Genomic DNA, 17,509 nt, shown 5'->3' on the forward strand with positions numbered 1-17,509 from the left:
ATTGTACAGTAAATTAAGTCAAATAGTTAATAACGTCCACATCAATCTTAAACACTTACTTTTCTTTGGTATTATCATGTTTGTGAACATGCACAGCTGTGTTCTAGCTGTTGACTGGAACATCTCCGGCATCTCTGCTAATGTTAGTGTTAAGTCCTCTCTTGCTGCTGAGCTTCTTACTAAAAACTAAAGATACACCTAAGCAGCAGGTGTATTTCTAGTTTTTGTATAGCAAATGAAAATGAACCAGCAATGGTTTCCTCTGTCTCATTGTTGAAGGATGGCCCTGGGTTTGAATCCACTGATATGTGAGTTTGGCTTGGATGTGGACCTGAAGGGAAATCCTTGTGCGATTATTTTTATGAGGAAGTGCAATAAATAGTACAGGTGTTTCTCATACAATGCAAACAAACTGATCCCAGATATGATATCTGCTCTCCTTGAAGTGCATTCTGTGATGACCATGCTATTATTATACCTTTTGAACTATTGTCCGGATTGTCATGACAACTGACATTCACGGTCGGTCCCTAAAGGCTTCGATGTGCAGTGTGTCTAGTGACCTTTGAGTTTTCATCTGATACCATCAAGTCAATATGTTTGAAATACTGAGATCTACTAAAAAGATTCTCATAAAACCCCGGAATACATTTACCCACATTTGACACTAACTGCAGAGTGTAGGAGCAGCCGTTTTGCCATTAGCCTTGTTAATAAAATGGCAGTATTGGCCTGACAAATGTGTGTCACTACATATTGTTCTCCTTGAACACCATGCAGCCAGAGTGTGTAATTGTCTCTAAAAGCAGTGATTTGCTGTTCCGCAGAGTGTACAATGCGAATAACTGACGAGAGCAGACTGTGTACTCTGTGCATGTGTGTGTGTGTCTGTGCAGCGTCCTGGAGCACAGAAGACATTTACAGGACACGGTGACCCCGGGCAGCCATATCCACCAATCACTGCAGACTGCAGCAGTTTATAGCAAACCAGCAAACCAAGACCGGTTAGACAGATGGGGGAGGGGGGTGATGATAGGATGCTGAAGGTGAATGAGAGAGAGAGAGATCAAACAGAGTGTAAGGAGAGGTGAGAGAGGAAGGAAAAGAATGGACACTCACAGAAACACAGTGGAAAGGTTGAGACAGTGAGACACAGAGGAGTCATGTGGAACAGAAGTGATACTGTGACCCCATTTCCACTCTGCACATACTCTTTTTCTGTTTTGTCACCGTCTGTCTCTGAGTAGAGGTTTCTTTCATTGCACATGACTAATAAGACCTCTAGCATGACCAATGACCACAGGAGGCGATGACGAATTAACCTTTTGGGCTAGTGTGATAACGTTTGGGTCAAAAATCACACTCTCCCACTGACTCACAACTCATTCAAATTTATTAACACACACTACTTAAGGTCTTTAGACTGATGCCTTGTCTAAACAGGTATTTACTAGGAGTGCAACGGTACAGAAAAATTTTTGGTTCGGTACGTTTTCAGTTCAGGGGTCTTCGGTTCAATAAATTTTCGAGACATTTTCAGTACAATAAAGGAAACCAGTGGAGGGGGGGGTGCGCCCTGTAACTACCTGTGGGACACAGGAGATTTCTACAAAATATTGTTCAGTCATTTGTGCATTAACAGGCACCCCACATGTATTTTTGAATGTTCAATGTTCGTTCATGGTGAACACTGTAATTTACTAAGTGTTTTCAAATGCCTCAGAGTATTCCCTGAGGTGCATACAACAATGGGCATGCGCAAATAGAGCATTTTTAAAATATTTCCATTTTAGTGACCTAAAACTATGTTAAATATGTGAATGAGAGGCTCAAACATTGAGAAACTGTTTCTTTGAAACTGAACTTTACAAATAAATGTTCTGAACAATTACCTTGTGGCTGTACACATCTGTTAATCAGTAAAGTTGCAGTTTAAATCCGTTTAAGATGACCTGACCGTTTTAAATCACATTTAACTTGTTTTTCATCTCAAATATAAGATGAGGGCACAGCTGCTTTATTCAGCATCTGTTAGTAAATAAGAAATTAAAATCACGAAGGATGCTTCTAAGTAAAGTCAAAGAGAGGCCCTCCACGTCCTTGTCATCAGTCTTCATGCATGCGTTTCATATGTGGATATTAAATGAACACATGGGTGCACAGGCAGTTTCAGCGTAATGTAAAGCTGTTCCACTTCAGTAGTTGGTGCTGTCTGAGTTTGAGTGAACATCCATTTAACACCTAGATGATGGTACAGATCAGTGGGATCAGATTTTTTTTTCTTACTTCACAAGTAGATTATTTTTCTACTCATATACATTCAGACACATGTTGTTAGAGACAACACGAGTTAAACTTTAGTGTGAAGTTAGTATTCAATATGAAATGGGTATAGATTGCATTAGACATACTAATAACTGTAGCCCACATTCAAAACCACTATTCCGAGTACTGTGCTCATGTAAAGATTTGAGATACTTGTGCTTGCGTGTGTTTAAATAACCACTTTCGGCAACTTTATACATTTAATATAATTGGTATGATTTAACAGAATGCAATTTTACTCAATGGAATTAAATGAAGTACAGTATATGATGCCATGCAATTTAATTGATAGGTGATTTTTGGGTCCTCTTCGACGGCAAGTAATAAAATAAAACAAAAAAATGACATATTGCATATATTGCAATTTATATATTGTATGCATGTATTTGGGATTTAATCCCAATTTTTATTTGCACTGTGAACTGGAATTCAGTAAATCCTTCTAATACTTAGACATAGGCCTAGTAGTTGAAATGAGCTAAATCTTTAACACTAGCAGCAGTAAAATCCAACAAACATTAAGCCAGTAGTAAAATGACCCAAAAAAGTAAACAGTACACACTGACATGGAAAACTGACTGGACAATGACTGAATTGAATTTCAATACATTTTGCTAATAACACATACCGTACTTTCTCTGAATTCGGGCCTCAAATGCAGAGCTTTTACTTTCAGTGGAGTATATTCACTATGTGCTATTAGTGCTTTTGCTGAGGTGCAGGATTTCAATACTTCTTTTACCACTGTTGAGACTCCGGACTTGGGTTCTGTCCCAAGACCAATTTTTGTGGTTTGTACAAATACTCAACTGCCTGTTTAAGTAATGCTTTTCCAAACTGTCACATTGCCCAAGGGTCCAGTTAAACTGCAGGCATGTAGAGGTTTATCTGAGCTCAATGAAAGGTTTGTGATTAATGAGGTCCTCCTGTGGCTTTTTTTAAATCGAGCTCAGGCATTATTTTGAGTTTATTTAATTTCCGGTACAGTACACTAATGCTTTTGATAAAGTAAATAAATCATATCATCTAGAAGTACAGGGGTGCAGTACTGTCTTGGGACTGACCCTGCCATCTGCTGGTCAGCTGACTGAGCGGCCCTCCACCAGCCTTACCTGTCTGCCTCCTCTCTGTTGCCCTGTTTGTCAGACAGCTCCTGGTCCAGGGATGAGGAGGTGCTTCCCTCTCGACTGACCCCGCTGTTACGTCCCGGGCTGTTGTCTGCAGACGCTCTACCTCCCCCTCCACTTGCTGGGCGGGGGTTGGAGCCGTCAGTGTGCTGCTTCAGCGTCTGCAGCTTGGCCAGAGGGATGATGTCGCAGCCCTGGGGCCGATGCCATACTGTGCGCTGGGTGGAGGCATTGTAATAGTAGAAACGTGAGGTGTTGGGGTCAAAGAGCTCCCACCACTGGTTGTCTCCAGTCCGCTTGATGCGAACGCCTTGCGGAGGGTCCCACACACACTCCCCTGTCAGCAGGTTAGCGTACATACGCTCCCGTGTACGCGGCTCAATGATCTCCACCCACTCCAACCTGCAGAAGAGACAGAGAAGTAAAAGTAATGAATAAAATTTCTGCGTAACGTTTATTCCTTTAGATAACATGAAACACTTAAATTACATCAAATATAAAAGACTTCAATTTGGCTTAAAATCTTTTTAATAAAGCAACACTTTACAAAAGAAGTACCTGAGGACTTATTAAATGGTTCAAGTAAAGTTAATGAGACCATATTGACTACTGGAAAAAAAAAGTCAGTATTTGTACTGCTAGAGATCTCAATTTCAAGCCGTGGTTGTTGCCCCTTGGCAACAACTGATTGAAAATACAGAGAGAGGATAAACAGGGTTTGATTACGGGACAATACAATCAAAGCAGAGCCCCCGTAAATCCCATAATGTGATTATCATTTTAAGCCAAGTATGTGCATTTACAGCTGCACCACTGATGACTTAATCAGACTCCTGATGTAGAGTCTCAGTAGCAACAAGATGCAAGCCACTTACTGTCCTGTGTTTCATGCTTTTTACACAGCTGTGATAACTCTACTGCCTCCTACTGTATGGGAATGGGTTAAGTAATTAGACTGGTGACCTCTGTTTCCACATCAATTTTCTTACATCGAGTCTAATCATTTTAGCTCAATAGCTGAACTCAGTTTCCAAAAAAGTATACAGAACAGGTAGCTACATGCAGAACATGAAGATAAGCTGCAAAGATGCTGGGATGATAAAGAACATTTCAGATCAGATTCAATGAATTTGCCTCAACCTAAAGCTGTTGTGCTTATTTGGTCTCGTCACATTCACTGTCTCTTTGTTAATCTCCACTGTTTGAGCTTGGACAGACACTATTACCGACATAACCTCATTGTGTCCATTCATCTGCTATGATTTAATGACACCTGGGAACTAATAATAATTAAATAATGTTTGGAAGTGTTGCTATGACTCCACTGACTGTAAATTGATGAGCAAACACATCAAATAGGAAAGTAATTTCTACCTATATTCTACTCTTCAATGCCAATAATCTTCTTTGTGTATTAGGCTTGTAATCGTGGGATAACATGAACAGAGGAAGTGCAATTAAAGTAGGTAATATTTCATGATGTGACAGTCTTTCTCAGATGGAAGATTTCCTTTTCAACGTCTAGATTCACACAATTCGCAGTAATTTGAATAAAAATACAGTCTGGGTCTCTTCAAGGACATGTCACAGACTGATGATTATAGAAATCTGCTGCAAAGACCATCATGTTGTATTTCTCACTAACCACATTTCTCTCTGGACATAGAGGATACTACAGCAGCTGTACCTTTACTATAATCTCCTGCTGCAGCTTCTACCCATGAAAGCATCTGCAATTTAGTGTAAAACTTACTTCCTCTGGTGTAGCCCTTGAATCATTCAAAACAGAATAACAGAACAATTATGTTTTGTTCAGCAATGGAGCAATCCGAGATCAAAGTACACAGCAGGTTATTAATGGGGTACAACATTAGAAAAATTGCAGAGGGATTACACCAAGCTACCATATATTATAAATTATAAAATGTGAGCCCACTCACAGAGCTCTGCATGTAGCAGTCTGCCCCTGCATATGCCTGCACACACTCATCTGTCTTTAGCTCTAATGCAGCTGTTTGTATCCCAGAAGGAGGAAGAGAGGCTTTAAGATGACTCACACACACCTACACAGCAAAACGAGCACATTCATGTCCCAACACACACAGTTAATAAATGAACATTCTGAAAGCACACAGCCTGCGTGTTCCCTGTCGTGATGCCACTGTGTGGCTAAAGCCTTCAGCACAGTTTCTGATGGATAAGAGGTCAATCAATAGCTGGAGCAGACACGGTATGTCAGTCTAAGTGGTTTTAACAGAGGAGGATGAGGTGAGGCTGACAAAGACTTCAGTTCCAATTATTTACCAGAAAACCCCACTGTATCCACACAGTATTAAAAACACATCAGTGCACCACACACTGCTGTGTCCTGCTGCCACAAATATTCAGTCAAACACCACATGTGGATTAGTCCCAAACAAAGGCACTGTTTCCTCCTGCTGGTTTTCTGTTCTGACAAATCACTGAGCTTCTCTTTGTAAGTCAAGCTAAACATTTGTGAGCTACTTTATGGCTTCTGCAAGACACAAATATGCTTGATGCTTAGAGCCACAGAAAGTACTGATTAAAAGCATTAGCATTAAATATTATTAGTTTTAGTTTTCTTCATGAAATATAATAAAAATGTGAAAAGCATCACATGCTCTTTGCCTCATAACATATGCCTGATCTGCCACATCAAGTAAAAATAACTGTATGAGTCTTTTATTTTCTTAATGTGGTTATCTAGGAAATCGGCGGAGAACTTGTCCACAGAAACTCATTTCTCAGAGCCAGGATCAATAGTTTTGCCCAGAGAGCAAAAGGATTTTATTTGTCCCCCTTCCCTGACATTAAATGTCCTTGACATCAGCTGCTAACCACACACCAGGTTAAACTGTATGTTACAGCTAACTGATGTAGTTGTTTATTATTACCTCCGCCAAGGAAGTTATGTTTTTGCCAGGGTTTGTTTGTCTGTCTGTCTGTCTGTTTGTCTGTCCGTTAGTGTGCAACATAACTCAAAAAGTTATGGACAGATTTTGATGAAATTTTCAGGGTTTGTTGGAAATGGGATAAGGAAGAAATGATTAAATTTTGGTGGTGATCGAGGGGGGGGGGGGGGGGGGGGGGCACTGATCAGCCTTGGCGGAGGTCTGCACTCTCCAAGTGCTTCTAGTTAGACAATACTTACGGTTCCATATCTTATCAACACAATTTGCACAATTCTGAGAAATGGTCTAAACAACAAAATGAACATTTCTTTAATAATTCAATACATGTTGATATGCTCTGTGATGACTAAGCCAGAATCTGTTTTGGGAACTGGTCACATGTTTTATGCAGTTTATTAGTGGTTTCCTACATCCATAAGAGCCTGTACAATGACTTCAATGTAGAAAACTTGCATTGTTTGTTTTATCCACCTTCAATTCTTCAGTGCCCCTCTTGTGTTGCTCTACAGCCTCAACAGTGTGTAACACTAGCTACTGTTAGAGATGATATTAGATGTCAACAACTGACCAGCTTGCAGCACAAACCTAATACATAATAATAACATAATAATTCACCAAATAATAAACATAATAAGACAATATTCAACAAACCAATATAACAAATAAGATATAATTAACTTTAAAACTTAAGGATGTTAATTGCACTACAACATTGCCACTTAAAGCACAATTGTGTATGCATTAGAGATGTACAGTTCTTGAATATAAGATGTCATGATAAAGGGCCCAACAGATGAAGCGCTGTAACCCACGGAGATCAGCTCGATGTGGATATCTGAGGAATGTGTCCTTTTCATTTCATTTCCTCCAGAACTGACATTTCTCTGCTGTATGAACAAACCTCCAGGCTGTGCTGGATTCACTGCTGATCCTCCTTTTTACTTTCAGTTAATGTTTGCAACAATGTCATTAGTACTTCTTCCTCACAATGCCAAATGCCAAAGCAAGTAAATCAGGAAGCCCATCATATCTGAAGACAAAAGGTCATGCTTTGCTCAGTTTCTCAGGAAAGCAGACACACTCTCTACTGGAAACAGGAGATATATCATTCTTATGTCATTCCATAATGATTCTGTACTGTATATTACAATTATTTTAAAAGCAACCCCTGCGAGTTATTGATCAGTAATGAAACGATTGCTTTTAGTCCACATACTGTGGGCACTAATCTGAGCCACAGGCATTGACAGTGTTTGAGTGACAGTGAGGCGGCTGGGAGTGCATCGGAATTGGATGATCCACTCGGGCCTGAGCTGTGTTGACACCGCAGCTTAACTGCTACATCCTCTGCTCTGCCTCTGGCTGAGGGGGAGACCCAGCATCGACCACAGTTCTGACAGATGATGCACTGCAGCGACGCAGAAGTGCAACTGCTGCCAAACTAGTCCTTTCCAATACCCATCTATATCAGTCAGCCAAATATGCAAGTCAGTACAGTAGATGCTAAATTCTTGCTGTTGTCTGTAGATGTTTTAATTTTTGAGGAGAAAAATTACGGGCAACTCCATAAAAAGACAGACATCAAGATTTGCAGAAGGTTTGAAGGATCATTCTAAGTTATTACAATATGAAGCTCTGGGAAATAATAAAAGATTGATCCATTCTCCAGATCTGAATTCCACTGAAGACTGAAGTGTGATCAACAGGATGACAACTGGTCACGAGCCAATAAATGGGATGGCCGTGGCTCACGAGGTAGAGTGGGTCTTCCAATAACCGAAGGGCCGCCTGCTACTCACACTGGTGTATAAATGTGTGTGAATGTTTGGCGTGGATTGGCAGCCATGCTTCTGTCAGCCTGTCCCTGGGCAGCTGTGGCTACAAACGTAGTTTACCACCATCAAAGTGTGAAAGTGTGAGTGAATGAATAATGGATCCATTGTACATGCTTTGAGTATGCATTAATAGAAAAGTGCTTTATAAATCTAATCCATTATTATATTATTGTATATATGGTTCTTAAAGCCAAATCTGGGGAAATATGGGTTCTGTAACCCCTGACCGAGGTGTCTGCAAATTTGCTGTAAATCAGAATTTTTTGCTGTATCATTAAAAGTGCACATCTACAGATGGGGACCATTTGCAGTAATAAAACAAGCATCTTGTGTGCATTACTTACTCCCACACAACATTTGGTCCAATAGCAACACACACTTCACATCAATCTGTCATGAATCACTCACTTCACAAACCAGTCCTGCTGCTGCTTAGCTTGGCTCATTGGACAACTATCTAGCTGGCACACACTGAAAAATGGTTTTCCTGAAGTAATGGGTTTTAATGATTATGATGTATTTTGTTCTAACTTCTGATCTGATTTGTTCAGCACTTTCTGAAATTTACTAAAAGTGTTTAAACAGTGGCATTAATTAGAGATGCCTCAGAAATTCTTTTCTTTAGCTGCAGTGTCTTTCTGGCCATTAATGGAAATAAGAGCAAGGCGGAGAACTGAATTTTATGCATGATTTTAAGTTGGTCGGCCTGTTCTCAGAGCTCGTTTGTACCAGGGACTGTATCTTCTGAAGCTCTGGGATTGACCTTGTGACAGGAATTTTGCTGTTTGTTCTGTTTGCAGACTCTCTGTGATTCCAGACTTTTCCAACACCCTGAAGAGTTTTCTGCCAGCGTGAATCATCTCTGCTCTTAAGCTGCAGAGCCCTGTTGAGCACTGGAGCAGCCACAATTATTGTTAGCTACTGTGTGTGTTGGTGTGTGAGAGAGAAAAAGGAGAGAAAGAAATGGTACATCAGCTGTCAGGGTGAATGCTTGTCAAATGGAGCAGAACAGGCCAGTTAAACAGAGCGATCCAGAGCGGAGATAGTAGGATTAATTGGTCATAATTGGTTGATGTGTTGGTGTTCCAAATGACCCAGTTTAACTGGCTACCATCCTCCCTGTGCACTGCAAGGACGGCCTCTGAACGCTACTAACACTGAACATTTCACAACATTCACATCAAAGAGCCTCATATCAAGGTTTTGACTTCATGTTTTTAGTGATAAGAATTAAACTTTAGTTCCAGAACACCTTTAGAATACTGTAGGCTATCATCATCAATGTTAATCCACAACAAAACACTTTACTCTTTATCTTGACAGATAACGCTGGGGTGTAATGTATTTATAGTTTTTACCACTACACATTATAGAATTTACAAGTAATATTTTAATGCTTCCACCAACAAGTCAAGATGTGGTTTATATTCATGTCAGTCAAAACAGAGTCAAATACCTTCTAATAAAGTTCATTAACATAAATTTGTGGTCAGGACAGTAGATAAGCTTCAAAGATGGATGTTGCTGGCAAGACACTAAACTCAAACATGAGGGTGCAGCCAACACATGAGGAAACCAAAAGTACAGAAGATCTATAGAACCAGCATAGTTTCAACGTGCACCCAAGATTAGTGTCACTGACTCAAACCAAACGTCACAATGCACCCTTCTGTTTTCGAGTTATAGGTTTAAATAATGGGAGAAAAGTGTTTTTGTTTGTTTTCCAGAACATAATAATGTTACAGTGAAGGTGACCTTTGACCATTTGTTTATAACATGCCACCACTTCATTACTTGTGCCTTCATATTGAGTTGTGGTTACAAGTAAAGTCTATATAATGCCTCCCACTTGCAAGCAACCTAATAGTTGGAAAATTTACTTAAAGCTCACAGTTCACCAATTGTGATGTGGTTGTTGGTATTAAAAGAAATGACGGAGGCCAGGAAAGCTCCATTTTGTTCTAGGGTAACTTTAATTAACTTTAATTAATTTCATTTACAGTTTTTCTTTGTTTCTACTGTATATTTAAGGAAAATACTGATAGTTCCATCAGCCTCATCATTTCATTATTCCTTTGTATTCCCCACTTTGCAGTACACAACCATTAGCTTGCTAAATGTTAAGCTGCTGGTCAGACGCTTTTGCCCATCAGTGATGTTCTAAGTTCTCACAACTTGTTACTTGATCACAAGGCATGATTTTCCCTGTTGTCTCATGAGTACCATTTATAGGCAGATAATTTTACATTTGTGTGATTTTTGTGGTAATTAAAAAGTTCACAGTGACCTTGACTTCGAACCACTGGATTCTACTCTAATCTTGAGGTAAGAATTACGAACTAAATATAGTCACTGGTTCCTGTGGTAAAAATGTGGGTTCAGTCCTTGGTCTCCCACTGAGGTTCCTGCAGTGCAAACATTCTCACAGACTGCGCTATCTTCTGGACAGAGACAAAGGTTAGTGTTCACAGAGTCTCTGACTGACTCTGATCTAATCCTGGAGCCTCCAGTTGAGGGGGCATATGCTTCAGTGTTGGCCTGAGGCTCCTCTAAATTGGAGCAGATGTGTTTGGCTGAGGCTTTCACTCACAGCTCATTGGAGTGCATGCACAACTTTAAGCTTAATGACACCCAAGCTCAGGGTTCTCACTAGGATTTTTTCATGGCGTAGGGGCACCATGTACGCGGTGCGCTGGTACATGGTGTGAGTTTTGTAGGGGGGTCTGGGGGCATCCTCCCCTGGAAAATTTTGAAATTTATAACTCTCTGAAACACTATTTCCTGCATTTTGAGGGGTAAATTTTGAGGAATGAAGCCAAGTTTTTGTCTTTGTTACAACAATGATTAAAAGCAAAAACGATTTTTTTTTCAATTTGTGAATGGTAATTATTGATGGGAATTACTCCATACGGGATAGTCGGAGTGGCACTCACACTACACAAAGGCTAAATTTTAGATATAATTTTCCACGGGTGAACAGTCCGTTTAAATAAGATAAATTGATTGAAGTCTCATTGTTAGCCAATAAGCGTAAGGCAAGTGATGTTGCTGGGCAGGCATTAGACAATACCAAGGCACACAAAGGGGTGTTGATTATATTGTTCTCATTTCCTGTCTGCAGCACATTGCGCCAAGACAAAGGTAGGGCTGCACAATTTTGGCAAAAAAAAACAATTTTTCTCTAAAAACTCAATTTTAGATTTTGAGTTCGATTTTTAGGTTAAAAGACAACAGAAGTCAGCATGTCATTTTTATGAGCTGCCCACAATGCAAGCCACTGCTCCCTACCTCAAATTTCTGATGGTATCACATGATGGGCCCACAGAAGTTTTTTTTTTTTTTTCATTCATTAAATCTTTATTGAATTAAGAAGAGTATACAAACAATGTATACAACAAGAAAATAACATAACACGTTTGCCAAGGGGAATGGAATACACTACAATGCAATGTCCAAACCAGAGCAAATACTGATGGTTTTCATAGCCGTTTTGTTTCCAGATTTATCTAACAGCTTTAAATAAAGTTCAACAACTTTCAAAAAATAAATAATATTTGGTTTTGTGTTAAAGAACTTATATTTGTGAATGAAAAATTTCGCAAGTAAGAGAAATAAATACTTTTTTTTTTCTTTTCTGGATATCTGGCCCACAGAAGTGATACCAATTTAAGTCAGTGACATTAGTCGTACGTGCGTGCGTGCATGCATGCGTGGACCACGTAATATGAGTGATCCCCATGTGGTTATATTTAAATTGGGCAATCCATGCATGGAAGTGACTGACCCAGGACACGCTGGAGGGATTCTATCCCCGGAGCTGGTGGATGTGTGTGGGCAGAGGGCTGTCTGGGCTCCTCTGCTAAGGCTGCTGACCCTGCGACCTGGACCCGGATCGGAAGAAGACGGTACTGTACGGATCTGGGACAATGTAAGATGAGTGATCCACATACAGTTATATTTCAATTGTGGGATCCGTGCGTGAAACATCGGCTTACATTGGTATCACTACTGCAGGTTCATTAACAGATTTAACAGATTTAAAGTCCGGCCATTACATGGACTTCTGTGAAAGACCGCTGTCACAGATAGGAGGAAGAGCCTACCATTGCCCGCAGGCATGCAGCCTGGAAGCGCGCAGCCCAGAGGCACAAGAAAGATGAAATCGATTTCACGATTTTGTTTTTTTAAAAATCATCCTAAATTAAAAATCCGATTTCAATTTAAAATCAATTAATCGTGCAGACAAAGAAATATATTTTTTCAAATTCAAATCTCGTTATCATTTTGCTGGACGATCACACACACACACACACAAAAAAAAACACAGCTACACTGGTTGAAAGACAGCGTAGCAGGTGAAATCACAGCGTCGGGGTCCCCCGGAACAGCGTCAGGGGCCCTGACATTCAACAACGGTAGCAAGAACCCTGAAGCTTAATGACTTGTCCGACCTCTAAGTCTGAGCTTCCAAACCAGGTGGGAGTGTGAAGGATACTTACAAAACTTTTACTGGGCTATTAGCATATTATCCCTCATATCTGCTTCGAAATTTATGGTGGCACTGTCTGGATATCAGTCATTAAGTCCATAAATTATATATTGATCTCACTTTTTTAATCAATTTAAGATTAACAATCTCAAGTGAGTGTTGGATCAACTGTGAAAAAAGTGTATTATTAAGATAAAGAATTAAAGGGAAATATCGGGGGTGAAGAAACTGATAAAAGCGCAGCATTAAATAGGGATGGGTTAAGGTTTTATCAATACTATTATTAGGGCTAGGTATCATGGCCAATTTCCATAATGATTCGATTTCGATTCATACGGTTCTGAATCGATTAATCACGATTCGATTCAATATCGATTTGATTCAGTATTAATTGATTGATTCAGATTAATTTATTGATACCAAAGTACAATTTTGAGTTGTAACCTGATTATTTGACTACTGCAGTCATGCAACACATCAATATGGGGCTCAATATTGATATTAGAAAGGAAATAAACATGACATTTTAGCAGTAAATTGCTGAATGTGCTCTGAAATAATGAACAGGACACAAACATTGCCATGTTTTTACAGTGGCTCAGAACGGACTTTGTCATCTTTACTCTGTTTTATGGCTGGAGGCTTCTACACATTGGGGGGGATTGCTCCGTGATTGTTGGTCGGAGCGGAGTGAGGCTGGTGGGTGCACGTGCTCCGTGAATGTTAGTTGGGGGGGGGGGGGTTAGTGTAATGGTCAGACATTGTCGCTTTACTCTTCCTCTAACTCCGTACTCAGCCATAGGTGACAGTATGGATCCAAGTTATTATTCCAAGCATGACCGGCTTCCACGACTTGCCGGGTGGCCACTTCGTTCACACTGCGGGTTTGAGTTTGAGGCCGGAGGAGCTGGAGGTTTTCCCACTGCGTCTTTTCCGCATCTTTTTCGCGAGCGAGACCAAGTCTTCCCCAGCGGTTCGCAAGACGGAGCCGCCCGCAGTTCCGCGTACTCCCGGTCCTGTTCTGAAAAATCGATCTCATCCACTATTAATCGATTACGCAGAATTAAAATGAGATCGATCTAAGATCAATTAAATCGATTTTTTTACCCAGCCCTAACTATTGTGGTTGTGAATGAAATATTTTAACACTATATCTATTAGTTGCTTTTTGGTGTAATGCTAGGGTTACAGTTCAAATTGGAAACAGAATTATTTGCTTTATTTTCTCATTTTTAGCGTAGGCCTATATCCCCTTGAGACTCAAGAAAGTAAAAGTTTTTGCTTTTATACAGTAAATAATTACCTTGATTGGAAAAAGCATGATGCAACAGTTTTTTCACTTACATTTTTTATTAAATTTTTTTAATGGAATGTCCTTTTTTTAAGTAAAGCTGTGAAACTCCTGTCTTCTTCAGAGGACAAAAATGCATGACAGGCAACAGGTGTCATATAGAATTAATTTGTGCAATGCATGATTGTTAATACATATTTGTGCTTTTCATACCAAGTTTTGTGTTTATATATACCTTAAATATTTTATTTTATATATATATATATATATATATATATATATATATATATATATATCTTTTTTTTTTTTTTTTAATTTGGTGATTTACAGGGGTGGTCACTTTTCCATAGAGGGGGTCAGAATTCTATAATAGAAAACTGACCCGCTGATCACTTTTCAACGGGGGTCACTTTTCTATCTGACACCGGGTTTCAGCAGGCTATAATAAATAAATAGTTAATATTATTTAGGAGGAAAATATATTATCACTATTATGACATGATTTAAGTTATGAAGGTAGTGTAAAACAAACATAAATGATTATTCACTGCAAAAAAAAGTGCCTTTCACTGTTAATTTTGAAGCATGAAACTGAAAGCAGGAGTCGGGCAGCATGTTGACAGTGTGGTGGTTTTCCTGTCATCTCCTGATCTGCTCTGAATGCTCATATTTGTGCTCCAGGCGGCTAACATACCGGTACATGACATAAACAGAACAACAACAGATGAACTGTGAGCTAAACACGAAACTGTGCATTTCTCCGCCTGTACTGACAGACTTTGCCTAGGTTTTGTGACAGATCGCTCATGCTTCCACCCAAATATGTAAAAGTCTTTTTGCATTTGTTTCAATGGATGAAGTGATCACTTTTCTGTTAGTTCTTCAGTGAACACCAGTTGTTGTTACCAAGATGTCTGTGTATTAGAACATTAGAGGTCATCCATACACCAGTGCCTGTTTAGCACCGGGTGTCAGTACCCATCCCTAGTTACCATTCCTAGGAACTGTCACATGGTTATTTACCCCATCTCAGTACTATGATTAACATGATAAAAAGCAGCTTAACAGAATATAAAAATCACTAATGGTAGTTTTGGGCATTATCAGATCTGTAGTTAATTTGCTCTGGTCTAATTTAGTTGATGAATTTGTAAATGTGGATTCTTCAGAGCTGATGCGATACTTTGAACCCATTCTTATGGTGCTTTAAGCAGAATTATTTTAACTTTCTTAAATTGTCATTATTTTTCTTTGTTTTACTTGCTTGTTTTATTACCTGTGTTCTTATTGTTAAAGTATTTCTTGAGTGTATTATTACTATTTTTATTGACATTGCTTTTAATTGGGAACTGATTCAATACACATCTGATTTTATAACAATATATGTTCTATTATTTTTGCACTGCGACAGTGGACTGACTGTGTTTTTTGAGAGTATTAGTCATTGTTGATGCAGAACTGTTATCTAAGATGAATTTCCCATGAGGGAAAATACATTTTTTTCTAAATCTAATGTAATTATTTCCCCTTTGGTGTGATAAAAATTCCATGATCAAAATGCATCACTACAAACCGCACAGGACAGTTCACTCTGCTTACTGGATGAATGTATCTAAGGCTCAAGCAAGAAAGTAAATACAGAAATAAAGTGCTGGAATCTGGACTAATCTCTTAAGTGCTACTACTACACTATCTCATACACCCAGTATTAAAGGAGTGACTAGCTACAGAAGCTATTTAGTTCAACTTGGAGACATGGTAGCTGGGTCAGGTCATGTTTCCACCATAAACAAACCACTCCAGAATTCATTTGAAAACAGTTCACCAGTTCCAAGTGATCTCTACCCCTCTGTTTTAATTATACTCGAGTGCAATTATCGTGCTAATTTCTGACCAAATGAACCATAAAAAAGGTGAAAACAGACTACTAGGATGAAAGCAGGTAACCCAAAGAGAGACAGAGTACATACTGAAATATTAAACTCCAATGTGTCCCCCCAGTCCCTCATGGCAATTACACATTTTGTGAGCTGCTGTCTGAGGTGAAAGCCTTAAGATGCAGTGTATTCCCAGATAGATAATGAGTTCAGGTGTTTCCTAAATGACTTTACTACCATTCTGAATTTAAGCGTTTCTAGGCCAGTTCCAGTTGCACCATTCATCTGTTTCCTGTTTGGCACAGATACTGATGCAGAAGACACTAGCTAGGGGGGAATTGTTGCCATTCAGATCTAATATGAGTTTTTATAACATGACAGGATGTGTTTTTTTTTACATATCAGCTCTACATGGACAAACCAACCAGTGCAAATCAGCTTTCTACTGCATAAGGATGATAAAAGACATGTTCCTGACAGATGACTACCTACCTATCTGTCTGTCAGCTGCTACACATCTGATTATGAGAAACTAGAATTTTCCTCACAGTGCCAAAGATCTTATGAACACCATCTGCATCTATAAAGGTCCACATTCATAACAGAGCACTTAAAACCACTTAATATTCACCATGCTCTATAAATCAGATGGGGATAGAGACTAGGATTATGGACTGGTAGATCTTGTGAAGCTTAAAAATGTACAATTAGATATTTTGTTAAGCAGGTCTGGCCCCCATGTTCTAACTATACTCTAACTGAATTTGTTTTACACCCAGTTGCTTCAGAGCACTTATTTCCAATCCCAAGGAGCCTTCCCAGCCAAACTGCTCCAGATAACAGCAAAAAACCTATTCTAGAAATAAATAAATTATGGCTTAATTAAGAAGTAAGATTATTAGTTCCACTGATGAGCAGAGTGTTTAACCTGCAAAAGACTGAGTTAAATTCAGTTTAATTGGACCTTTGTTGCCGGATGTTCTCTGTGTCATTACATTCTATTACTGGCATAAAATGCTAAATGATCAAATAATAACAATAAAAAATAAAAACAGAAAGACCGTGAGCAATCATATTACAATTAGTTTGATCCACTGTGCAGCAGCTTTAGCCAAAAAAGCCAACACCCAAGCCACAGAAGAGAGAGAAGCTGTTGTCCTGGCAGAACTGAACAGTCCTCTCTCCTCTTACAAAAGGTCAGTTCGCAGTCCTTCTACCAGAGGAAAATTGCTGCACCACTGTTGCTGGGAAACTGTTGGGCAGTCTGACAATACTTTTATAAGGTATGAATGGGATGAAGGACTTAGACAAGGACAGAAGCGCTTATGAGGTCTGGGATGGTGTGGGATAGAGCAGCAGTCGGACAGACCAGCCTAATTCACTTTAAATCCAATGTGAAGTAGAACACACAGCAATAAAATCATAGGGTTTAGTCGACAACACGCTGTTTAATCTCTAACTCCACAAATGAGTCAAAAACATGCAACTATTCAAACTAGAATTCTAAACACAAAGAAAATCAACATTTGATATGCACCAAACTCTTGCTACTTCATAAATAGTAGCAAGAGTTTGGTGCAAATCAGTCTATCTAACTGCAGTAACGTGCACAGTGAGCATGATAATGAAGTG

At 39.3% G+C, this 17,509-nt stretch overlaps 1 protein-coding gene across 1 annotated transcript in view; it reads right to left on the reverse strand.

The window, feature by feature from the left end:
* Positions 1 to 17,509, reverse strand: part of arhgap39 (Rho GTPase activating protein 39) — a 112,551-nt gene that overhangs the window by 31,185 nt on the left and 63,857 nt on the right. The window contains exon 2 of the mRNA XM_030132258.1: positions 3,438 to 3,854. Coding sequence (XP_029988118.1) covers positions 3,438 to 3,854 — 417 coding nt within the window. The remainder of the gene's footprint in view (positions 1 to 3,437; positions 3,855 to 17,509) is intronic.

Source organism: Sphaeramia orbicularis, chromosome 4, assembly GCF_902148855.1.
Source record: "Sphaeramia orbicularis chromosome 4, fSphaOr1.1, whole genome shotgun sequence".
NCBI lineage: Eukaryota > Metazoa > Chordata > Actinopteri > Kurtiformes > Apogonidae > Sphaeramia > Sphaeramia orbicularis.